A 25,449-nucleotide genomic window follows, 5' to 3' on the forward strand; every position below is an offset into this window, starting at 1 on the left:
GACACCATCATAGTAAATAAAGTTAGCGCAACCCCCATTACACGCATATATTAGATTGACTCACAGTGATATTTCTATATTAGGTTGCAGCAGATATATTTTCTTGTCCCTAGTGCGCCGGTATTTTTTCTATTTTTTTGCTGCATAGAAGCAGCAAATTATGTGTGAGAAATTAGAAATAGTAAAGCAAGAATATTTTGTGCTGTGTACAGATTTGCCAGTACTAGGTTTGTCAATGAAGTGCAGTAGGAAAATAAACTGCAAGTTCCTGATGTGATCAAGGTATTAAGCTCTGAAAAATTTGTAGTGCTATACACAATGTAAAAATTACTATAAAAAAAAACTCAACTTTTTTTGGATAGCCATTCTTTATGGAATCATATTATAGATTAATGGAGGAACAGCAACTTTCTGGCAACCCCTACTGATTTATTCAGAGACAAACATCTATTCAATATACAGTACATTATATACTTCATATTTCTCCTGTACCTGTGTGATGGGGCATCCAAGAGTAGAAAGGATTACTATGCGAGGGAAAAAGCAGCAAATTGAAGGAAGAATCCAAGCATTAACTTGGACTACCAACACAATGTTAAAGCAGAATTAAAAGGATCCCACTCACCTTTCCTTTAACGGTCCAGTCCCGTGGCAGAATCTTCTGTGTGCCGGTTCCAGCATCTGACCAGCACAGGAGGGTGTCACTTCGGCACACTTGAATCGGGCTGGCAGAAGTATTCGCAGCTCAGTTTATATTGGGACTTTGCAGATCTTCTAGCCCATGGATCAGCAACCTGTAGATTGCAGCCAGGTGATTGGTAGATTGCAGTCTGGGCTTGCTGATCCGACATCCTAGAGCAGGGATCTGCAAATAGCATACCTCCAGCTGTTGCAAAGCTACAAGTCCCATCATGCCTCGGTGTCATGCTTGTAGCTGTCCGTCTTGCTATGCCTCATGGGACTTTTAGTTCTGCAACAGCTGGAGGTCCGCTAATTGCATATCCTCGTCCTAGAGCATCAGAGTGCAATGCAGAGGGACTACTTGTAAAGTTGGAGCTGTAGTAGGGAGCAAGAGCTGCATAAGCCAATGCCTCCCTCTGTAGTGCTGGCTCCTGTCCCATCCCGACTGATATAAACTGCACTCAACCTCTTATCCTGGCTAGCGGTCTCCAGAGTTGTGCCAGTAGCAGGAAATACGATCTTCAGGTCAGTGTGAAGCAATACACTGGGCATAATAGTATATATGGCTGCTTTCACACTAATGTGCTGCAGTGTACCCACGTTTTTTCTTTTAGCCATAGATTTCTATTATAGCCTGTGGGTTTGGGGCACTTTCTGAAAGCAGGAGTTTTGGTACACTATTAGAAAGTGCATTACACCTGCAGGATATAATAGATGTCTACAGCAAAGCGAAACAAACCCAGGAAAGTAGCAGATGCACTGCGGCCACAGGGTTTTACCACCCCCTCGGTTTACCTGTGAACGAGCCTTAAGAGTGCAGCTACAGAATGCAACTAAGGGCTCATTCATAAGTGCAGCAGGCACTGCTGCTTTTCTGAAAAGGGAATATGATGCCTTCTCACCATCGGATTTAAACCCATGATTGCCATGCAATGCAGGAGATTATGACCTGGTAGAATGACAATTATGTTTAAATCTGATGTGAGGAGGCGACACTGCCTGCTGATCTTTGATTTCTTCCATGAAGTTAAGGTAGCCTACCCCTGTTCTAGCCCATGCAGTGACATTTTGGGCCCTTCCTTTGAAGCACTGCTCCTGGTCTCAGTGGTGCTAACATTTGTGTGCCACTCGGTACAGGAGTACTGTGAGCCCAGGCTGTGCACACCCAGGGGGCTTGTCTGACAAGCTGGGTTTAAAGGATCACGACTGTACTACTGGGGGACTAAGGGAACCCAAAGGTTAAACTATTGGAAGTTCCACCCAACTTCTTTTGTGCTATACATAAGCACTTTCAATGCAGTGACACTGTCTTGGTTAATGCAGTAGATTGTCACAGGTGAGATCACTTACCGCCAGAAAGATGCTGCTCATGCTCTACTTTCTTTGCAATGATGTTTACAGCCAGGGTAAATGCAGATGATACATAATAGTTTCCAGGCTCTGCAATAACTCCGATCTCAGATTCCTCAGGAAAGTATGCACTCAGCAGAGGACTGACAGCATGATAAAGCTGCAAGACAAGATGTTTCCAGACACTTAGATCATACTAGAATACACCCAAACTTCAAAACACATGGAAGTTCAACTTCTACATCTTACACAACTCACCTCTTCCAACTGAAAATCATTCCCTGAAAAGCCTCCAATGTTCAGTAAATTCATTTTAAAGCCAAATTCAGCCTATAAAACAAACATTAGTCTTTAATTTTCACTGCCAAATTGTAAATGTTACACTTCTAGGCTCTAACTTCCACATGATCAAATTCTACATAAAAAGCCAATTAGGTTCTGAACATAAGCCCAATCACAATTGGCTTTCCCTAAGACTGTGTAGAAAACAGGATCCCATGCTGGCATAAGATGTATTCTACTACACAGACGTGGTTGGCGTTAAAAAAAAAAACCTGTCAATTCCCAGTAACCTATACAAACGGTACTGTGGTTCCTGAATGCAGATCTCTTCATGCCCCAATACTGCCCAGGAGTGGGCAGAATTCCAGGTTAACTATAAAAAGGGCGATGCACACATCTGCCCCAAAATGCTTCAAATGCTGTTAAACTGAATGCAGCCAAGCCCACGGCTAACAACCACATCAGCACAAGGCTGATTCTTGCTTAAAGTGGTTGTAAACCTCAGACATGAGAAAAGCTTATCCCTCTATAGTGTTTGCTTGTCTCAATCCAGAGCACTAAGTGTCATTCCTGTTCACTGCCTTGTTCCGAGTCACTTCTGAGAAGTTTTCCTGACACCAAGAGAAAAATGGCTTAGGGGAGGGAGCTCCAGCTGGTTGATAGCCTAAACTGTTTTTGTGTGAAGGGTGTGTGTCCCTTCCCTCCAACCAGCTCTTCTCATTGATGCAAATTCAGCTCTTCAACCCCCTGCTTTTCAGAGCTGAGGGTTCCTGTGTAATTTCTGCACTTTGAATGGATGTAGGGCAAAGACGGCTGCAGATAAACAGGCACAATTGCTGTAGGAGGATTTGTTTCATCAGAGGCCAGTCACATCACCAGGCTTATGGAAGGGTTTACCACCGATTAGTTTTGATAGTGCTGGCCTCCAATGTACAGCTCCCCAGAAAAGACCTGAAGAGGGATCTTGCATTGGATATGCAAATCCAGACTGCCAGACTCTGGGGTAGCCATATATGGTACAAAAATGGGGTAATTTCCTGCCAACCCTGCCAAAATTTGAGCAGTCAGCAGCACCTGCCTCTAAAACAGGCAAAGGACTGTAACCTTTCAGATGCAGCCACCATTTGGGTATTCAGGTAGTTGTGGCAGTCTAAAAAGAGTATGGAGGAGATTTCTCCATGCATGCTTCGTGTGGATGGAGAATATTGATGGGGCTGAATGAGAGAAATCTAACCATTTATGGCTTTTAACTTTCCCTGAATCCCAAGAAAATCACTTACTGCCATATCAAAGACACAGCGAGCATCAGATAAAGCATGAGTGTATGCTTGGGGGTCTCTGGTGGAGCTTGAAATATGGAACCTGTGGGTGATAATATTGCTATTTAGAGAAAGTATTAACTTACATTATGCAATAAAATTGCAGCAAGCCAATATCAGTATGACATTAACCACAATGCATGGGACTTCATGGGCACCTTTCAATGTTACCACTATGTACAAGTTACCTTTGATTATTGATTCTCAAAATTCAAATTTCCAACTCCTTTTATAAATTTCTTAGCTGTGTTTTTCGTCTCAGCTTAAAGTGGCTGTAAATTCTATGCATGAAGGTAAAAGTCCTTCAGTGTTCAGCAGCCCCTCTAATACTTACATGAGCCCCAACGCGATCCAGTGAAGTGCACGAAAGTCAAGGCTCATTGTGGACTCTCCCTTCCCATTGGCTGAGGCAGCAGCGGAAACCATTGGCTCACGGCAGAGCGGAAGCTCTGTGTGAATAGTCACGCAAAGCAGTGGCTCGGGAGTGAGCCTGTTTGGGTGCCCCCACAGCAAGCAGCTTGCTGTGGGAGGCATTCGGGAGGAAGGAGGGGGGTCAGGAGAACTGGCAGGGGGAGGATCAGGGCTGCTCTATGCAACACATAGTAGGTAGGTACAACTTTTTTTTTAAATGCCTTTAATATCACTTTAAGCACCTTTACACAGCAAGTTGTAAAAGTAATGTCTAGTAACTGGACAATGTCAGTCACACATTGCTCAGCTAAGCAAGCTTGGAAAGCACAGCAATTTACATACCACCTAGGAGGTAAAGATTTACAGAATCATAAATACTCCCTCCACAAGAAAATCGCAGATTTAAAGCAAAATATGTTTGGGGGAAAATATATCCGCTTTCTCATGCAGTGCCTAGGCAAATGCCGAATATCCAAAATCCTGCAAGAAGTTGATTCCTGCATCATGCTGGAGTGTAAGATGGGCTAACCATAATTCCCCATGATCTTGCTGGAAGAAGTTTGACATTGAACCCAGCATTCCAGAAATTGGGAGTAAGCAGAGTAGATTTGCCTTTTGTTATGGGGAGGGGCCCTGAAGCACTATGGGAACATTGCATGTCCGTGCAAGGTCTGCTTTGAGCAGTGGATACTGAAAGGGCAACACAAGGTGCTCAACATGAAGCAGAATAGTTCATTTAAAATACAAATAAACCAGCAACAATTTAAGATTTAAAGATAGTTTTAAAGCATACTTCAGGGTGCAGGCACAATGGGAAAGATTTAAATAGTCACACGAGATGCTCTACTTACGTCACACCAATGACTTGCACACCGCACTCCTTAGCACATTCCAGGAGGTGTCTGCAGTTCTTCAGTGTGCTGCCAAACACCATGTTCATTTCTCCCTCATCCATGCTGCCTTCTGTTGCAATATGAAGCAATAGCCTAAGAGAAGGGGAAGATGATTGGGGCACAGGTTGGTTTACATCAGCACATGTTGTTTTGTAGAAGTATGTTGCCACAGCTTGAGTGCCATCCTTGGAAGAGTCAAGAACTTAGTGAGAAACATTCCTGTATAGAAAGAAAACTAGCAATTAGGTCCCAAAACTGGGAGCTGTGAGTGGGACATAGCGGAATTACAGCGAGCCATAATTAGTTCTAGAATTTACCAGAGGTGGTTGCTGTAAATAAAATTTCATCAATGAAGTTAGACCCACTTTCTTCTACAAATCCTGAAAAAATAAATCTCTAGCATGCTGGGGCTAGTGGGATAGAAGGCAAAAAAGCTAAAGTTGAGGGAAAAAACATTGTTAAAACCACTAGACTCTAAACCCTGCCAAAGATAGAAGCGCTGGTTCGCCCTCCCCATCAGTGCTTCATTTGGCACTATGAAAGGTACCCGCTCCCACTTGCAGGTAATCCAACCCCCACAACATATGGAACAGAATTACTTTTCCAAGCACTTGTAATGTTCAGTTACAAATGCCGGAAGATCCATTCACACCAACTGCTGCTTTACAACACAGCGGTTGGTGGGTACTGCAGTGCAGGCAGTGCCGATGCACCAATTGCAGGGCACACTATTTTTAAATTAACTTGTCACATTGCAACACTTCTTACAGTTTTATCTACCGACGTATGGCGATTGCGCTGTATTGGGGAAAGAATTAAAAAAGTACCTCTCGCAGTACTTTTCTCAGCGCACACCTCCACAATTCAGTGGTGTGAACTGCCCATTATTTTGCCTTGTGATGGGGTAGGAAAGTGCTGGAATAGCTGTCCAATGCGCCTGGTGTGAATGGAACCTGACCGCACAACCAGGTCCAAAAACCTCAATTTAAACTTGGACAGGGACCGATCCCAGCCGGTTGTCCGGATAATAGGAAAAGCTTCAACATTCTGTAAGCAGGTGATGTCAACTTGACTATATAGTCAATAAGTTTAAGGTGAGGTAAATATGAAACAATACCATTCATACATTTAATACAACTATAAAAAAGAGAAACTTTAGACATTCATGTTTTAAAAGGCAAAGTTTGCTGATGAAAAACTCAGCCACTCATTCCCCTCTTACTGGGGCACTTGATTGATGTAAGGTTTCATTTCAAGCAAACTGCCCCAGAGCAAGAGGCTCTGAGCGGTCTCCAGCTAACCCTTGGTGCTTTGGAAATCAATTGCCGTGTAAGAAAAACTGACCCCCACCATTTAGTTTTCTCTTAAAGGAGAAACAAGCAGCCAAGTTTCTAAGGTGGGCTAGCAACAAACTTCCTCAGACATCTACGTGGGAGAGAAAAAAAAAAAAAAAAAAAGCGAAGTACAGCTCTTATAGGACCTTACCAAAAGCTTACTGAGGGCTCTTGGAAAAGCACCTGGACACTGGAAACAAAACCATATAGGTTTCTATTCACTTGCCCAATGGTCAGCTCTAAAGACAATATACAAGCTTTTGGCCTGTTGGCTTTAACCACTTCAGCCCTGGAAGATTTGGCTGCTCAATGACCAGGCCATTTTTTGCGATACATCACTATAACTGACAATTGCGCAGTTGTGAGACGCTGTACCCAAACAAAATTGACGTCTTTTTTCCCACGAATAGAACTTTGTTCCGACGGTATCTGATCACCTCTGCGGTTTTTATTTTTTGTGCTATAAACAAAAGAGCGCCAATTTTGAAAAAAAAAAAAAACACAATATCATACTTTGTTATATCACCTCCTAGTGGTCAAAATGAGTACCGACATAGTTACGTTTCGCCCAGGGGAGCCAACTTGCTGCAGTTAAACTGTGGCGGCTGGTCAGAAAGGGGTTAACCTAGTGGCACACATTTCACTCAAAGCTGTAGGTGGCTTTTTTCCTCCAATGGGTACATGGAGGACATTCTCGCCAAACTACATAGAGCCATTATGTTGAATGAATAGGGGAAACAGGTGCAACCAGAAATAGAAAATACTCTAGCACATCATGCATTGTTTAATTTCCAGATGACTTCACACTATCCCTACAGCATGAATGCCAGAAAAGGAAACAGATGTGTAATGTGACACAGCAAACCTACTGAACCAAGCCATGTTTGTGTACTGAATTACACCTAGATGACTTGTATCCCAACACAGACTTCACAAAATGATCAGATGGACATTTCATGAGCAGTACACTTACTTGGCATTAGGATGATTCCGTGCAATTTTCTTCATTTCCGATTCATTATCACAAGTCATAATGTTTACTCCCAGTTTGGCTGCATGCTTGATCTGTGAAACCTGCTTGCATGGACTAGTATAAATTACATTCTCCATAGAGATGCCCAAGTCATACACAGTCGTCATTTCATTCTGCAAAGAAAATCAGTTTTTAACCTTCTGCAAAGCAACAAATTGCCAAAGAGATACTAAAGTATTTTTGCTAAAAATGTGTTATACTTACCTACTTTGCAGTGGTTCTGCACAAAGCAGCCCAGATCCTCCCCTCAGGTCCATTGCATGTGTTCCTGGCCCCTCCCTCCTGTTGAGTGCCCCCCCCCCCCCATAGCAAGCAGCTTGCTATGGGGGCACCCAAGTCGAGCCACAGCTCCATGTCCATTCAGACACAGAGCCACAGCCCAGCCCCACCCCCTCATGACTCACTGACAATGACAGCAGCTGCAATTAATGGTGCTTCGCTGCTGTCTCAGCCAATGAGGGAGAGTCCCAGAAAGCAGAGTCTCGGGCAACATCGCTAGATTGAGATGGTACTTCTGTACACAGAATTTTTTTATCTTAACGCATAAAATACTATAAGATAAAAAACGTCTGCCTTTACAATCATTTTAAATATTAGATGAATAGTTTAACTGATCACTTAAATCTATGAAATTTTCAGAAATGGAAGCACCATATGGGGGAATATACCAAGGCTGGAGCAGATGTGTATGGCAACCAATCCGCTTTTATTTTCAAAGCCTAAAAAAACTTTCAGAAATAATCCATACACATCTCCATACTATATGGCCCTGCACCAATTAGCTTTTGTTTTTTCCATAGGTATTTACTGTATAGCAAACACCCTGCTTTTCCCCCCAGGTTGTAGTCCCTTTAAGTGGGCACAGACTGTTTAAATTTTGTCTGGTTCTGCAGGAAATGGCCGAGTTTCAAACCAAGTATGGGCAGCCTGAATGTACCAATCAAACAGGATACAATCAGCCTGTCAGATTTTTACATGTGATTAATACTAGCAGCCGTTATAGCCGCTAGCAATAAGCACTGATCTGCTGGTGGGGAAAGCTTCCCCCCCGCTAGGAAAATAGCTCTGCAGGAAGGATTGACCCATTGACAGTGATTGTTGGGGGAAATCAAGTAATTGTATTTCCTGCAATCCGTGGATGCAGGAAAAATAAATCGTTCTATGATCGGCTTTACAATATTTAAACACAGTCCTCTTGGTTAGACAAAGCCAGAATGTACTCACTTTGTTGGCACATACAAATCCCACGCCCAGAGCGGAGAGTATCTCTAGCACAGCTGGAGAGGCGTTGAACTTTAGTGTATAAAATGGTTTGATGTGTCCCATGGTATTTTGCCACTCGATGTGCTTTCTGACAATTTTCCCAAGGTCAGCAACAAAAAATGCATTCTTTCCCGTCTGTTAGAGAGAAAAATATTGCATTAGAAAAATGAGTGATGGTTCTTGGTACAAAAAGGCAACGCCAGGGTAGCTACACAATCAGTACTCCATTACTACCTAGATGTACAGTGTGATCCAAGGTCAGACAATTTACAATCAAGGAAGCTCCTTGGTAACCACAGTCACTGAAAAGTAACTGACCAGTAAGTATTCTACAACTCAGCCCAGACCTTAAAGTGGTTGTATAGCAAATTTTTGGACTTTAACCTACAGGAAAGCCTATAAGGCTTACCTGTAGGTAAAAAAAATAAACATATCTCCTAAACCTGTACGGATGTGTGTAAAGATGTGTTTGGTGCAAAAACACTTATCACCAAAGAACACCATACCCACTGTGAAGCATGGTGGTGGCAGCATTATGCTTTGGAGCAAGGTAGAGGTAATGAACAGTCAATATTGGCACAAAACCTTCAGGCTTCTGCTAGAAAGCAGAACATGAAGAGGAACTTCATCTTTCAGCATGATGACCCAAAGGATACATCCAAATCAAAGGAATAGCTTCACCAGAAGATTAAAGTTTTGGAATGGCCCAGCCAGATCCCAGACCTGAATCTGATTTAAAATCGGTGGGGTGACCTGAAGGCCGCAATCTGACAGATCTGGAGTGTTTGTGCAAAGAGTGGGCAAATATTGCCAAGATGTGCAATTCTGATACTTATACCCAAAAGGACCGAGTGCTGTAATACAAACAGATGGTGCTTCAACAAAGTATTAGTTGAAAGGGGTTGCAAACCCTCTTTTTTAAACATATATACTTAACTCCACTGTGCAGTTCGTTTTGCACGGAGTGGTCCTGATCATCTTCTGGGTTCCCCCAACGGCGCTCGCAGCTCTTCCCTGCATCGATAAACCCCCTAGGGGGAAGCACTCTCCCTGGGGGTTACCACACAGGCGCGCTCCAGTCCCCAGCATTTGCATCGATAGACACAGAACGCTAGACTCAGCCCCGCCCCCCCACCACATCATTGGATTTTATTGACAGCAGCAGGAGGCAATGGCTGAGCTGCTATCTCCAATCAAGAGCTGAGAACCCCAGGCAGAGAGGTAGATGGCGTCTCCGCCGCAGGAGAATAAAACGTGGGGCTGCTCAGTGTCAAATTTTTTTCACCTTAAATGCATAAAGGTGAAAAAACACACGGGTTTACAAACCCTTTAAGGAAACCATATTTTCCTTTATTTTTACTTTCCTTCCAAAGATTTCAGTTTGTTGAATTGAGTTGTACAGTTTATAGGTCACAAAGGTTTATCTTTGTCTCATTTTAACATGGGTGTGTAGACTTTTTAGTGTGTGTGTGTGTGTGTGTGTGTGTGTGTGTGTGTGTGTGTGTGTGTGTGTGTGTGTGTGTGTGTGTGTGTGTGTGTGTGTGTGTGTGTGTGTGTTCAACTTTTTAATATAATGCATTTAAATGAATATGAATTTATGGTCCACCATTAACTGCACCTTTAGTGCAAGAAAAGCTAAAGACAAATGCACCCATTTAAATTCTATGTCTTTACACTGGTCCGTTGTGTTTCCATTGTGGTGTTAAAAAATCTTGCTTGTTACAATTTGTCAGTTGAAAAACTGCACCAAAAACGTACCTCCCTGTTGAAATGCATTGAAAGCGCACTGTTTTTAAAAGTTTTTTGATGCGGTTTTTGAGTCATATGAGCTATGAAAAAAAAACATGCATGGCAAAAAACACGTCAAATTCACTGTAAAATCACGTGTGCTTTAGTGCCACCATTGGCAAAATGTCGATAACACCATTTTCAGCTGCCGGAATTTTGGTGCATCTCTAACTACAAGTAAACAAAATAGAAAAAATATCTTGCAGAGCATGCAGGGAATTGTGGAAGTTGTTGAAAGATGACCAGCACAGTAAACAGGCAGCAATCTCATCAGGAAAGGAGATTTCAAATAAACATTAGATTGGCAAAAATGATTGCTTGTACTATTCAAAGCTCAGGCTTTAAAAGTGTATGTCGTGACCATAGAACTCCTTTATGGTGGGACAATATTTTAATGTGACCAGGAAGTTAAAATAAATGGCTCATCGCTGGAGATCTTGGGGACCAGCAAAGGAGAGACTCACCAGGGTATGCTCATAAATGTAATTACTAATGACATCTTTTGGAGTTGCTGTATCATCCAGTAGGCCAATGGAGTAATTTGCATCTTCGCTAAATCCTTTCATCTCAGCCGTATTCCGCAAAGCCGACAATCATAAACCAAGAAACGTCAAATAAAGGGTCTACAAGTCTTTTCAAGTCCTAATATGCAACAAACTAAAGAGAAAAAAAACAGTAAGTTATCATAAATTATATACTTTCCCTCAGTTTTACAGAATTTTTATAGCACCAACAGTTTTTGCAGCACTTTACACGAGGGCAGACATTACAGTTACAATTCAATACAGGAGGAATCAGAGGGCGCTGCTTGTTCAAGAGGCAGATATAAAAATATTCAGAAGCAACTCAATTTTAAAACATTTATACTGCAGAGCTGCATGAATGTAGTTCTCATCTACCTGAAGAATTAAAGAGGAAGTAAACCCTGATGAGTTGACTTTCTTTCATTCCCTGCAAAGGTAAAGCATAATGGACTACTATGCACTACGCTGTCATTCAACTAAGCCGTCACTCCCGTGCATGCGTGCCGCCGCTCGCGGCATATTGCCGTTGACTGCGGCGCGCTTAATGAGCCGCCGTAGACAGCAGTGCCTGTCTTTCAGCAAATATCTCCTAAACCGTGTAGGTTTATGAGATATTTCTTGGACCTACAGGTAAGCCTTAATCTAGGCTTACCTGTAGGTCAAAGTTGGTTGTAAGGGTTAACAACAACTTTAAGAGCGGGTACAGGCAAAATGGAGAAATACAATTTTCAATATTGAGCACTCATGGCAAAGGTCAACTGATACTGCAACTGTATCTCATGCCTTAAAGGGACAGGAGCTTTTTTTTAATAAGGGTTACAACCACTTTAAACATGAATATGGCTTTGCAACGGCTGCAGAACCGATACCGCTAGTAAGTTCCATCACAAGTGGAGTCTAATACGGTAACTACTTTTTTTACACTTGGGATAGTGGTGAGGGGTTAGATGCATCATTGCCAGGTTCTTACTGCTGGGAATGAGAAGTATAAATCCAAAATGTAAAGCTGTCAGCAGTACAGGATTAGAGGAAAAATAGGATTTGTGCACTCACCATAAAAGCCTTCTCTGAAGTTCAGTGATGGACACAGCAAGTTCATCTTGACCTTAGGGTTATATCACCCCTATAGGAGAGGACTAGACAGAACATGTTAAAAACAGCAAAACTGCACAGTACCACCCAGAGGGTGGTCCTACTGGCTATAACCCCTCACACTGCATCCAGCAGCTCAGGTCATCAAAAGCAGTACAAATATGAGGGGTGGGTGCTGTGTCCATCAATGAACTTCAGAGAAAAGGATTTTATGGAAAGTACCAAAATCCTGTTTACTCTTTCGTTCATTGAAGGACACAGCAACTTCATCTTGACTTTAAGGATGTCACCAAGCAATGTCAAAAGCGATTGGAACATCAAGAAAATAACCTATAACCAGAGCTCCTCAACGGAGGAGTTGGAACCTTAAACAGCTGCCGGCAAAACCTTGCGGCCAAAGCAAGCATTCGAAGATGCGCTCACATCAACCTTGTTAAATTTAGTGAAAGTGTGAACGGACGACCAGGTCGCCACCTTATACACTTGAGAAACTAATGCTTGATGTTGTGACAGGAAAGAAAGGCAGCCGCCCCCTTATGGCATAAGCCTGAACAACAATCTGTTTGATCCACAGAGAAATAGAGGCCGACGAGACTGACAGGCCCTTCTTCGGACCAGCTACTGATACAAACAAGTCCGAACTCTGAAAAGGAGCCGTAACAGTAAGATACACCTGCAGAGCCCGGACGACATCCAAGGAATGCCCCAACTTTTGGGGTGTGACGGCCAAGGACATAACGATGGAACCACAATGTCCTCATTTAGATGAAAAGTCGAAACAACCTTTGGAAGAAACAAAGGCTGTGGGCGCAGCACCGCCTTATCCTTGTGGAGGACCAAGTAGGGAGACTTGCATAACAAGGCTCAGAAAGCCCTCCTGGCAGATGTAATAGCCACTAGAAAGATTACTTTACGAAAGTGTCAATAAGGGAATAAGGGAATCTCCCTAATGTTTTCAAATGGCGGTTTCTGAAGCTTTGAGAGCACCAGATTCAAATCCCATGGACGCAGCGGTGGTGGTCCAACCGGAGGGGCTTCATGTGGAACCCCCTGAATAAACTTGCTTATGGCAAGTTTCTGATCCACTCCTCTGTAAAAACAGCAGGATCCTGGAAACTGAGTATGTGCACGGACGCCACCCCATCTCCTCAAGGAGATGTAGGCCTTCCACGTACGATGATAAATCTTCAGAGAAGAGGACTTCCGTGACCTCAGCATAGTGGAGATTACCGAACCCAACAGACCTCGGTCCCTTAGCACCTGGCTTTCAACAGTAATGCCGTTAAAGCCAGTGATGGTAAAGCAGGCTGAAGTATTGGACCTTGCGACAGAAGGTCCTCTCGCATCGGCAGCTGCCAAGGAACATCCGCCACCACTCGTACCAGGTCGGCGCATCACGGACGCCGAGGCCAATCAGAATCACCAGAATCCCCTTGGCCTCCACTCTGTGAAGCAGACATGGTAGAAGTTTGAGTGGGGGGAGAAGGCATAAATCAGCCGATAATGCCTCCATGGAGCCACCAACACGTCTGCCACGGCCGCTCAGGGATCCTTTGACCTGGCCACAAACCTCTGTACCTTCCGATTGAGTTGTGAAGCCAGGAGATCCACATCAGGTGTGCCCCACATTAAGCAAATGAGTCTAAATACATACGGATGTAGCGACCATTCCCCTTGGTCCAGCATCTGATGACTTGGGTAGCTTGCCAGTTTACGGCCATGTAAATTCCAGGCGTAGAAAGCCAGCATGCGCCGCTCTGCCCACCTCAGGATGTGAGCGACCACCAGTGCTGCAGCCAAGCTCCTTGTTCCTCCATGATGGTTGACATACACTACTGCCGTGGCGTTGTCTGACTGGATCCTGACTGGACACCCCTGCAGCCTTTGTGACCATGTGGCAAGGCACCACCTGATCGCTTGAAGTTCCAGCACATTGATTGGCAGACGGAAGTATTCCTGGGTCCAGCGACCCTGGGCCGACTGTATGCCCCAAACTCCCACCTAACCGGTCAGGCTGGCATCCGTTGTGATCACCATCCAATGAAGAGGAAGGAATGACTTCCCGTACCGAAGGGCCGGCGACCTCAGCCACCAGAGCAGGGAATCTGACTAGCTGGCTCACCCAAATTTGACAATCCAGGGACAACTGACATTTGTCCCATTTGGACACTATCTCCTTTCGCAAGACTCGAGTGTGGAATTGAACATACGGTACCGCTTCGAAAGTGGCTACCATGAGACTCAGGACTCGCATGCAAAAACGCAGCGACAACCACCTGTGGGACGCCAACAACTTCACTGCAGCTTGTCCAAAGGGAGAAAGACTCTTGCCTCTGAGTCCAGAAGCAAGCCCAGGTACTCCAGGCATTGTCGGCACCAACATCGACTTCTGTAGGTTCAGTACTCAAGCAAACTCCCGAAGAGTTTGCATGGCGATTGCCACTTCCTCCCTTAATTCTGAGGCGAAAGTTGCCCTCAGGAGGTCGTCCAGGTAACCCATGATTGCGATCCTCGCTGCCTTAGCGAAGCCAAAATTGGAGCTAGCACCTTGCTGCTGACGCCATGCTTAAAAGGTGAGAGCTAAAAACTGGTAGTGCTTGTCCCCAACCGCAAATTGCAGACACCTCTCATGCTTAATGCATATGGGGACATGCAAGTAAGAGTCCTTGATGTCCAGGGACACCAGAAAATCCCCCTGATGGAGTGTAGCGACCAATGAGCAAACTGATTCCATCCTGAACCTTTGTACTTTCACAAAGCTGTTGAGGGCCTTGAGATCCAGGACCGGATGGACCCCTTCCTTCTTTGGGACTACTGATTAGCGTAGAATCCCTGAAACCTTTCCGGTGTTGGTACAAGTACTATCACCCTGCACAGCAGCAGGTCCTGTACTGCCACAAACAGGGCTTGCCGGAGAAGATGAAGGTTGGAGGGGGAAAAAAAAAACCCCCAAAAAAACACATCTTGTATCCCGAGGAAACCAGTTTGCAGACTCACTGGTCGGAAAGTAGGGAGGTCCACCGAGCTTCAAACTCCCAAAGGTGACCCCCCAAAATATGTGGTAACATTTTCTCACAGGCTTGCGAAACCAGCGATGTCCATTTCTTCACTCCTCAAAGGGGTAACACACACCGCCATGCATTTTGGGACTAAAAAGGCCGGCTGCAGTTTTCCTCACTCCTTGTAACTAAACTTATCAAAATAAGTTGGGTAAGGAAACACCTTAGCCGTACAGGTCGGCTTGTGGGACCCAAAAGGGACCAAAACCTCTGTAGATAAACCCGTCGAATTCTCCAGCTTTAGGGTATCCCGCACCGCTGTGATAAGTGCTCCTACAAGCACCTTTTCCTGTGCTGACCTTGAGTCATTCTCACTGTCCAAACGGTCCTGGTCCACATCCTCTGACATGTCAGAACAGGGGCCGCCTGCTACAGCAGGACGAGTCTGAATCAGAGCTTTCCCCAGAAGACTATGGGAAGGGGGCGTTTTTTACCCCCTTGCAACAAAGGCCTCCAGGACCGTCAACAAAGCGTCCATAGGCACCGCAGGTGCAGGGGAACCAGTTGCCATAACAGGGATGTCTGGAAGAAGCGCCAGCTTCTGACGCCATGCCGTCCCACTCTCCTGTGACCACCTAGGGTGGTAAGGCAAGTAACAAAATGCCCACCCTCACTGCTGCCACAGACTGAGGGGCCCCCCGCAGGAATCACCACCCTGACCCGGGTACCATGCTGTCCTGCTGCTGTCTTCTCTCCCATGTCATCCTCAAGGTGTCCTGTGAAAAAAGCGCAGTGTTCTAGAAGGAAACAAGCACCTAGCGCTAGAGGAACAACAAGATGAGGCTACTAGAAAATGGCCTCTTCAGCAAAAACGCCTGAGGGTACCGGGAAAATGGCTGGACTTCTAGAAAATGGGTGAAAGGAAAAAACTGGCGATGGCTACAGAAAAATGGGCACGAAGCGCCCAGCAGCCTCCCCACATGGCATACACAGCAAAAAACACCCTACCGTGGCACAGAAACAGGGAAGAGGACATGCGGACCCCCAACACCTAGTGCAGCCCCCTGCCAGGACCCAGAGCCCCGGCCAGGTAGGTGCACCGCACCCCCACATGCCTAGCCACACAGTGGCCCATAGCATGGGGAGGAGGGAAGGGACAGGGAGAGAAGGGAGAGTGAGAGACCCCCTAGTCTACCTCGCAGGGAATGCCCAGCTGGTCCATCCTATAGAGACAGGTGGAACCATACTTACCCCTCCTGTAGGGACTGCTGGATGCATTCCATGGACAGACCCAAGCAGTACGGGGTGGCTGTCTGCCTCTGCACACTGACAGATAGCAGTAGCCCGGTCATGTGTGCCCCGGAGCATATAGCTCACCAGCCGCCCCTGGATCAGACGGGGCATGTCGTGGCCAACCCAGCACGTAGCTAAGGTCTGCTCACACTCGATAGCCAGGCTGAGGAGACTACCAGGATCTATATTATCCAGTCTGTCACCTAGACCAGCTGTCGATTGTAGATCACAGGAATAAAAAATGCAGAAAAACAAAAAAGTCCCAGGACCAACGGTCCCACTGGGAGCCAGGTCCCTCTACACTAGGCAGAAAAAAGTGGAGCTGCTGGATGCAATGTGAGGGGGTTATAGCCAGTGGGACCACCCTCTGGGCAGTACTGTGCAGTTTTGCTGTTTAACATGTTCTGCCTAGTCCTCTCCTAAAGGGGCGATATAACCCTAAGGTCAAGATGAAGTTGCTGTGTGCGTCAATGAACGAAAGAAATAAAAATCTTCCAATTCGGAAATTTGCTCCCTAAGAGGGGACTTCCCTTACATTTGAAAGATATCCACTCACTTTCTGTTAATATACTTCCTAATTTTAGAGGTCTGATCACTGCTACAAAATATAGCAATTGTGGTCGAGCATGGCACCTATAGACATTTATGCCAATCACCGCAAAAATTCTATAGTCAGCCCTTCAAACTCAAAGAGCAGCTTAAGGTAAATCTTGTCAAGGCATTAACACAGCCAGTTCCCATGTATACATTCTCCAGCTGAATATTGCTCACCATAGCTACAGTGTTAGCCCTATGATTTGTACAGGGCCATCTATACAAGTCCATGACAGTTCGCTGCAGTCACAGTAGCAGTAAGAAGTTAATGACTGGAGCAAGCTGTGGCTGTCTGATGTGTTGATTCTGACTGTTGTAGAATTGCCTACAAGGATCAAGCAGCACAGGTGAGGTCTGAATTGCCTCATACTCGTTTTGGGTCATTTAAAACCAAAGGCAGACACTTTTCAGGCGGTCACACCAGAGAAGCTTCAGTATTTACCGTAGTTCAGGTTTCCTTTAAGTGAACATGACCCTTCCTTTTAAGGCAAGTCCCTGGTCAAAGCTGCTTTATATAACTGCCCATCCAAGCTCATCTGTACAATATTTTACCAGCTTTCTAATGGTCAATGAAATTGGCAGGCAGTCCACTAGTGCCGCCTTGACACAATAAGCTATTTCTTGCATATCCCTTAATTGCTAGCTTTCGGGACATCGACACAAAGAAAAGTTTCAGTTGCCTGATGCTATCAAGTCCAAAAATGTCTGCACGTCTCCCCAACACAATGGGTGATCGGCACACCCAGGGTGTTCTATTTTAAACATGTCACAGCTTTCATTATTCCCAGTGGTCCTGGAAAAGCATGCAGGACACATCAGCAATTAGGACAAGCACATGATTAACAATCAGACTATATTGTGACTAGGCTGTTTAAAAACTTGAACAATGTCTAAAGAAAGCCCCATACGTGCTCAAACTGGAAAATGACCTAGTGAACCAAAATAGCATGTTTACATTTCTGCTATAAATAGACTTCATTCAAAAACTCCATATAATGGAGCTATATCTGGCGTTCACTTAAGACAAATGTATAAACACCAGATTCTAGAAAGCGTATAAACTGTTTTGAATGACAAGCTATTCAGAGAGCTGCGGCACGATGGCCATTGTCAGAAGCTTTGCATGTGGCAGCAATTTATATTAATGCCATTTTTAAAAACATTTAAAAAGGTGGTCAGTAAACACTTCCTGTATTCATCAGCCTGACAGATTTACTTCAAGATGCATGAGCATTTAGGCCCCTTTTACATGGACAATCCGATGGTTCACATTTTTCTATGGACCAGCAGGTGCTCACCGAACCCCCCCCCGCAAAAAAAAAAAAAAAAACAGAATGGGATCCCTTTGACTAGGGCAGTTTGGATTGGAGGGCAGTTGGGTGTAAACAGGCATGCCATTTACAACCGACCGCCCATAAAGCAGAGTGCGATGTGTGTGTCCCCACTCTACAGAAACCGAGGACCTGTCATCTGCCCGCTCTGCTCAGCTGAGAATCAGTGGACAGATTCCTTCCAAACAAAGCAGGTTCTGTCCCATGTGAGGGGTCCTAGAAGCTTTACTACAAAACCAAAATCTATGAATGATCATAGAAGTAGCAATCACTAAGGGCCAATTCACAGTATCACACATTGCAGTATGCTCTATATAACTGCAACCAAGAAGTTTGTGTTTTACAGGGAACAAGCGGGAATAAGTGTCAGACAAGAACCCTGTCCACACTGCTGTCCAAGGCCTATGTAGTCTTTCTACATATCTGGCCCTGATGGCAGCTTATTCCATAGAGCCACTTGCTACATATGTTAGCAAACAATTGCTACAAATAGTCTTGGACAATTTAGAAGGAATGTGCTACAAAAAAATAAAAAATAAAATAGTCATTACTGGAGCTTAGACCCAAGAACTTCGCTTCTAAGACCCCTTTCACACTCAACACTGGGGCGCTTTGCAGGCGATACAGCTTTAAAAATGGCGCCCTGAAAGAGCTGCTGCTGTCTATCCAATGTGAAACCCCCAAGGGCTTTCACACTGGAGTGGTGCGCTAGAAAAAGTACTGCTAGCAGCATCTTTGTTTATATATACCGCCCCTAAACCCCTCCTGCCCATTGAAATCAATGGGGCAGTGTGGCTATACCATCGTAATAGCACTGCTGCAGCAGCGGTTTGCAGTGGTTTTAACCATCTTTCAGCCGCTAGCTGCCAAATAGTGCCACGAAATTGACTGTAAAGCGCTGCTAAAAATACAAGATTTTGCCACTATTCTTCATGCAGCAATCGCACAAATGGAATCGCGGGACACCTGTCGTCCAAAGGTAGTATAAGAGCTTTTGGGAGACTGGCATCTCACGATTCTGTTTGTGTGATTTTACCAAAATTGGCAGCCGTTGAACAGCTGCGCGCACGAGGTACCATTGGAAATGACAGGGATCACACGGGCGTCCTGCGATTTGCTGCTATTTCCAATCTCGGCGTTTACACTCACCATTTGAAACGCCAAGATCTGAACGGTGTTGTCCATATTTTAAAAATTGATATGTAAATGCAATTTGCACCTGAACTTACAAAAAGTAGTGCAGGAACTACTTTCAAAATCTGTGTGATGCTGCCTGATTCAACTGCTTCCAACACAGACAATAGGGTGCAACTTGCCATGCAAATTTGAAACTGTCAAAACTGCACCAGTGTGACCATGGGGCTAACTCAGGAAGAGATTAAAATCATACACCAAATCTACTCCAAATTTTAAAATTCTCTACAAGGGGACATTCTTAGTAAGTCAAGTAATGTAAGAAAGCATAAGAAAATCATTTCATTTTTAGGTGGAATACTTCTACAATGAAAACTGAAACTTACATGGACAAGTTAGGAGATGGAACCTCCTATCATCAGCTAGGATGCCAAGGTGGCTCTGCGTTGAAGTCGAACTGTTCTCTATAGAGCGCCTTTCCTAGCCCCGCTGGATAGTTGTATGCAGAAAATCCGCCCTAGAAAAAGAAAAAACACTTTAATAGCTGGAAAATGGTTAAACTACCACAGAAACAAGCAAACCACCCAACATTTAAGCACTAAACTATTAAATTACTGCTATAACAGTTCATTACACAAACTGTATTTCCATTTTTAGGTACTCCTATACAATGAAGTAAAACATTCACTAGCGAAAACTACATAAGCTTCCATTCAGGAAAATCTCCTGCCATCCACTCTATACAGTCAAACATGCAAAGCTGTGTATTTTATGGGTGGGTCCCTTACAAAAAAGTTTAAATAGTAGACTAATCAAGACAACATATCCTAAACTAGGTCTTAATAGAAAGAAATTACCAGAGTAAAAGATTCATGCAGGGACATTTAACAGATGAAGCAGATGTAATTGTGTTGGAGCAACTACTGATTCAACTTGCCAGCTATGGAAACATCAGCTGCGGCGCTGACATCGCTGGACTCCAGGACAGGTAAGTGTCCGATTATTAACCAGTTGCCGACCGCCGCACGCCGATGTACGTCGGTGCAATGGCACGGGCAGGCATAAGGGCTTACATGTACGTCCCTTGCCTCCCGCGGGTCGGGGGCCCGATCGGGCCCCCGCCCGGTGCCTGCGGCGGTCGGTATTCGTTCGGGAGCGATCCCGGACGAGGGGACGGCCATTCATTCATGGCCACCCCCTCGCGATCGCTCCCGACGAATGAAAATGCTCGGTGACATCACTTCCTCTCCTGTAATGTAAACACAGGAGAGGAAATGATGTAATCTCTCCTCGTGTCGGTCTTTTTCGTTCCGGCACGGAGGAGAGAGGTTCGGTAAGTTGCACCCAACACTACACTTACAGTAGAACACGCCAGGCACACTTTTCACCCCCCTGATCACCCCCAATCACCCCCCAATCACCCCTGCCCCCCCCAGTCACAGTGACACCAAGTGCATTTTTTTTTTTTTTTCTTTTTTTTTTTTTTTTTTTGCATTGGTGTCATTTGTGACTGTAATAACTGTTAGGGCAGTTAGGGCTAGCCCCCTTTAGCTCTAGGGTGCCCCCCTAACCCCCCCCAATAAAGGTTTAACCCCGTGATCACCCCCCGTCACCAGTGTCACTAATAAGCGATTTTTTTCTGATCGCTGTATTAGTGTCACAGGTGACCCTAGATAGGCAGGTAAGTATTTGGGTTCGCCGCAGCTTTTTATAGCGTCAGGGACCCCCATATACTACCGCATAGCCCCCTGATTGCCCCCCAGTTAACCCTTTCACCAGTGATCACCATATAACTGTTACAGGTGACGCTGGTTGGTTAGTTATTTTTTTTTTGTTTCAGGGCACCCGCCATTTATTACCTAATAAAGGTTTAACCCCCTGATCACCCGGCGGGTGATATACGTTTTTTAGGGTCAGATAAGGCCTGCGTCGCCCCAGCGTCAGGTTAGTGCCAGTACCGCTAACACCCACGCGCAAAGCATACACCTCCCTTAGTAATATAGTATCTGATCAGATATATATTATCGTTGCCAGCATTTTAGGTTTCCCAAAACGCATTGTTAGCGGGATCAGCCCAGATACCCGCTAGCACCTGCGTTTAGCCCCTACGCCAAGCCCAGCCCAGCCCACCCAAGTGCAGTATCGATCGATCACTGTCACTTACAAAACACAACACACATAACTGCAGCGTTCGCAGAGTCAGGCTTGATCCCTGCGATCGCTAACAGTTTTTTTTGTAGCGTTTTGAAACAGTCGCTGACAGGCTAGGTGCTTTTTTACCTGTGAGTCTCACTAGTGTACCCCTAAATTTAGAGCCCAAAATGGCAAAGCGAGGGTACACTAGTGAAGAGGCCTACACGTTTCTGAGCATGACAGATAGTGAAGAGGACGTCACTCATCTGTCAGATTCAGGCTCAGAATACGAACCTGTAGAGGACAGCGGCTCCATGACAGATAGCTCTGACGACGGAGATGAGGCCGCTGCTAAGAACAGGTGTGCCCAATCCCGTATGTATTCTGTTGTTGAGGTGCAGGAACCGCAGGTCACTCGTATGGAGCAGAGACGTACTAGAGCCGCTCAGCCTTCTGGTGAACTGGCAAGCACCAGCGGCCTAGTACACCCTGGACCTACATCCAGCACTGCAGTAACACGTGGTGACGTGGCGAGTCCCATAAGTGCAGTTCAAGCTGGCGAGGTGGCAAGCACAAGTAGTGTCCCGCTGCCACCAAGAAAACAAAGACAGGCCCGTCGTACCCATAGTGCCCTTCCTGCAGAATTCGCCAATCCTATTTGGGTGCCCACCACTTCTGCAGAACCCGTACTTCCCCCATTCACTGGCCAACCTGGCATTAACGTGGAAACAGTTGATTTTACGACACTTGACTTTTACTCACTGTTTTTCACCGAAGATCTCTATAGATCTATTGTGGACCAAACCAATTTGTACGCTGCTCAACACATCGCCACTATTCCCCAGTCCGCCCTTGCCAGACAATGGAAACCAGTTACGGTTTCCGAATTTAAAATCTTTCTGGGCCTCTCCCTCAACATGGGCATAACCAAAAAGAGTGAGTTGCGGTCATATTGGTCCATTGACCCAATTCACCATATGCGCGTGTTCTCTGCTTCCATGTCCAGGGCACGATACGAGATGATTTTGCGGTTCATGCACTTCAGCGACAATGAACTCTGTCGTCCTCGTGGAGACCCTGAGTACGATCGGCTCTACAAAATTCGGCCCCTCATAAACCACTTCAACCAACGTTTTGCAGCCTTGTTTACTCCCGATCAAGTTGTCTGCGTTGATGAGTCCCTGATTAAATTTTCTGGTCGCTTGTCATTCAAGCAATACGTCCCCAACAAGCGTTCCAGATACGGGGTCAAGATGTATAAGCTCTGTGACAGGGCCACAGGCTATACACGTAGTTTCATGGTTTATGAGGGAAGAGATAGTCACGTAGAGCCGGAGAACTGCCCTGACTACATAGGAAGCGCTGGCAAGATAGTGTGGGACTTGGTGTCACCCTTATTCGGAAAGGGGTACCACTTGTACGTGGACAATTATTACACAAGCGTGCCACTGTTTAGTCACTTGTTTGATCATCAGATTGGAGCATGTGGCACCGTGCGACCTAATCGCCGGGGCTTTCCCCAGCGGCTTGTAGAGTCCCGTCTTAGGCTGGGGGAGAGAGCCTGCTTGCGCAGTAATAATTTGCTCGCTATGAAGTGGAGGGATAATAAGAATGTTTTCGTTCTTACCTCCCTTCATGCAGACACGACGGTCCAAATTCCTACGGCGACTGGTATTGTGGAGAAACCCCTCTGTGTCCACAAATATAACCTTAACATGGGAGGGGTGGACCTCAATGACCAGTTGTTGGCGCCGTATCTAGTTGCCCGTAAGTCCAGACGCTGGTACAAAAAAGTGTCTGTTTATTTATTCCAATTGGCTATACTGAATGCTTATGTACTACACAAAGCTTCAGGACGGACTGGATCCTTCCTCAAATTCCAGGAGGATATCGTCAGAGCCCTTCTGTATCCAGGCGGTGCTCCACCTCACCTTCCCCTACCAGATGCAGTAAGCCGGCTGCATGAGAGGCATTATTCTTATGTCCTCCCGAGTACCCCTACCCAACGAGCCCCCCAAAGAAAATGTCGTGTCTGCAGAAAGCGCGGATTTAGGCGTGACACCCGTTCTTATTGTCCCCGCTGTCCTGGCCAGCCTGGTCTTTGTCAGGGTGAGTGTTTTGAACGCTACCATGAACTAGTTGAGTATTAGCGTAGGGTACAGCATTGCACAAGCTAGGCACACGTTCACAGGGTCTCCCAAGATGCCATCACATTTTGAGAGACCCAAACCGCTGGAACCGTTACAACAGAAGTGTTAAAGTTACATAAAAAAGTGTTAAAAAAAAAAAAAAAAAAAAGTAAAAAAACCAAAAAAACCAAAAAAAATATAAAATAAAAAAACCAAAAATAGTTGTCGTTTTATTGTTCTCTCTCTCTCTATTCTCTCTCTATTGTTCTGCTCCTTTGTACTGTATTCTATTCTGCAATGTTTTATTGTTAACCATTTTTTGTTTTCAGGTATGCCATTCAGCTGTAGCGTGGATTTATTTATCTTGACAGCAACAGCGTTTGCTCCCACGATACGTAAAGCCACGACTCCAGCGCTGTCGGAGGTGATTTCACCACCACAGTTAAAAAAGAGCATATATGCCGAAGCATGGGGGCATAAGGGGTGGAGGAGCGATTTTGTTCCTAATGCCACGTACATACAGTCAAAATTCCGACGGAGGGCTTGCCCGTGGAAAAGTTTGAATGTATGTACGCGGCATAACTTTTTTGCGGGAGGATGCCCCCATGCTTCGGCATATATATATTTTAGGCACAGATTGTGTTAAATGTGTTATTTTTTGCGATTTTTTTTGTATTTGCTTTGCAGGTATGGTAAGTCCTACTGTTATACTGTAATGTTACTTTGTTTTATTGTTAACCATCATTTGCTTAGCAGGTACGCCATTCTGCTGCAGAGCGGATTTATTTATCTTGACAGCAACAGCGTTTGCTCCCATGATACATAAAGCTGCGACTCTAGCACTGTCGGGGGTGATTTCACCACCACAGTTAAAAAAGAGCATATATGCCGAAGCATGGGGGCATAAGGGGTGGAGGAGCGATCTGCTCCTACCTTTTGCGGGAGGATGCCCCCATGCTTCGGCATATATAAATGGTGCATGTATGCCCACCATTAGAAAGTGGGTGGATGAAGGGTGGTATCTAATGGTGGGCATACCCACCGATCAATATTTTTTTTTCGTTCAGCCCACAGGCTGCATGAAAAAAAAAATACAATATATGCCCAACCAGTTCCAGCAACATACTGGTATGTTGCGGGACTTTGAGTGCTTATACCAGAATGATGCCTGCAGGTTTAGGTATCATCTTGGTATCATTCTTTTCAGCCAGCGGTCGGCTTTTATGTAAAAGCAATCCTAGCGGCTAATTAGCCTCTAGACTACTTTTACAAGCAGTGGGAGGGAATGTCCCCCCCCCCCGCCTCATCTTCCATGGTTTTCTCAGGCTCTCCTGTCCCAACAGGGAACCTGAGAATGCAGCCGGTGGTTCCGCCAGCTGACCATAGAGCTGATCAGAGACCAGAATGGCTCCAATCATCTCTATGGCCTAAGACACCGGAAGCTACGAGCATTTCATGACTTAGATTTTGCGGGATGTAAACAGCGCCATTGGGAAATTGGGAAAGCATTTTATCACACCGATCTTGGTGTGGTCAGATGCTTTGAGGACAGAGGAGAGATCTAGGGTCTGATAGACCCTAATTTTTTTTAAAAAGAGTACCTGTCACTACCTATTGCAATCATAGGGGATATTTACATTCCCTGAGATAACAATAAAAATCATAAAAAAATATATATAAATGAAAGGAACAGTTTAAAAAAAAAATAAAAAAGCAAAAAAAATAATAAAAAAAAAAAAAAAAAAAAAAAAACACCCCTGTCCCCCCCTGCTAAGGCGCAACGCGGAACACAAGCGTTGGTCTGGTGGCATATGTAAACGGCAATTGCACCATGCATGTGAGGTATCACCACGAAGGTCAGATCGA

The 25,449-nt window shown here is 45.1% G+C and overlaps 1 protein-coding gene across 2 annotated transcripts in view; it reads right to left on the reverse strand.

Moving 5' to 3' along the window:
- Positions 1-25,449, reverse strand: part of AZIN1 (antizyme inhibitor 1) — a 52,243-nt gene that overhangs the window by 7,943 nt on the left and 18,851 nt on the right. For both annotated transcript variants that reach the window (XM_077493137.1, XM_077493138.1), the window contains exons 2-9: positions 19,708-19,838; positions 10,819-11,011; positions 8,528-8,701; positions 7,244-7,416; positions 4,895-5,029; positions 3,594-3,675; positions 2,290-2,361; positions 2,032-2,191 (exon numbers count right to left, since the gene is read on the reverse strand). In XM_077493137.1, coding sequence (XP_077349263.1) covers positions 2,032-2,191; positions 2,290-2,361; positions 3,594-3,675; positions 4,895-5,029; positions 7,244-7,416; positions 8,528-8,701; positions 10,819-10,920 — 898 coding nt within the window. In that variant the 5' untranslated portion in view covers positions 10,921-11,011; positions 19,708-19,838. The remainder of the gene's footprint in view (positions 1-2,031; positions 2,192-2,289; positions 2,362-3,593; positions 3,676-4,894; positions 5,030-7,243; positions 7,417-8,527; positions 8,702-10,818; positions 11,012-19,707; positions 19,839-25,449) is intronic.

Source organism: Lithobates pipiens, unplaced genomic scaffold, assembly GCF_037356315.1.
Source record: "Lithobates pipiens isolate NorthernLeopardFrog02 unplaced genomic scaffold, aLitPip1_a1.2 Scaffold_19, whole genome shotgun sequence".
In the NCBI taxonomy this organism is placed as follows: Eukaryota; Metazoa; Chordata; class Amphibia; order Anura; family Ranidae; genus Lithobates; species Lithobates pipiens.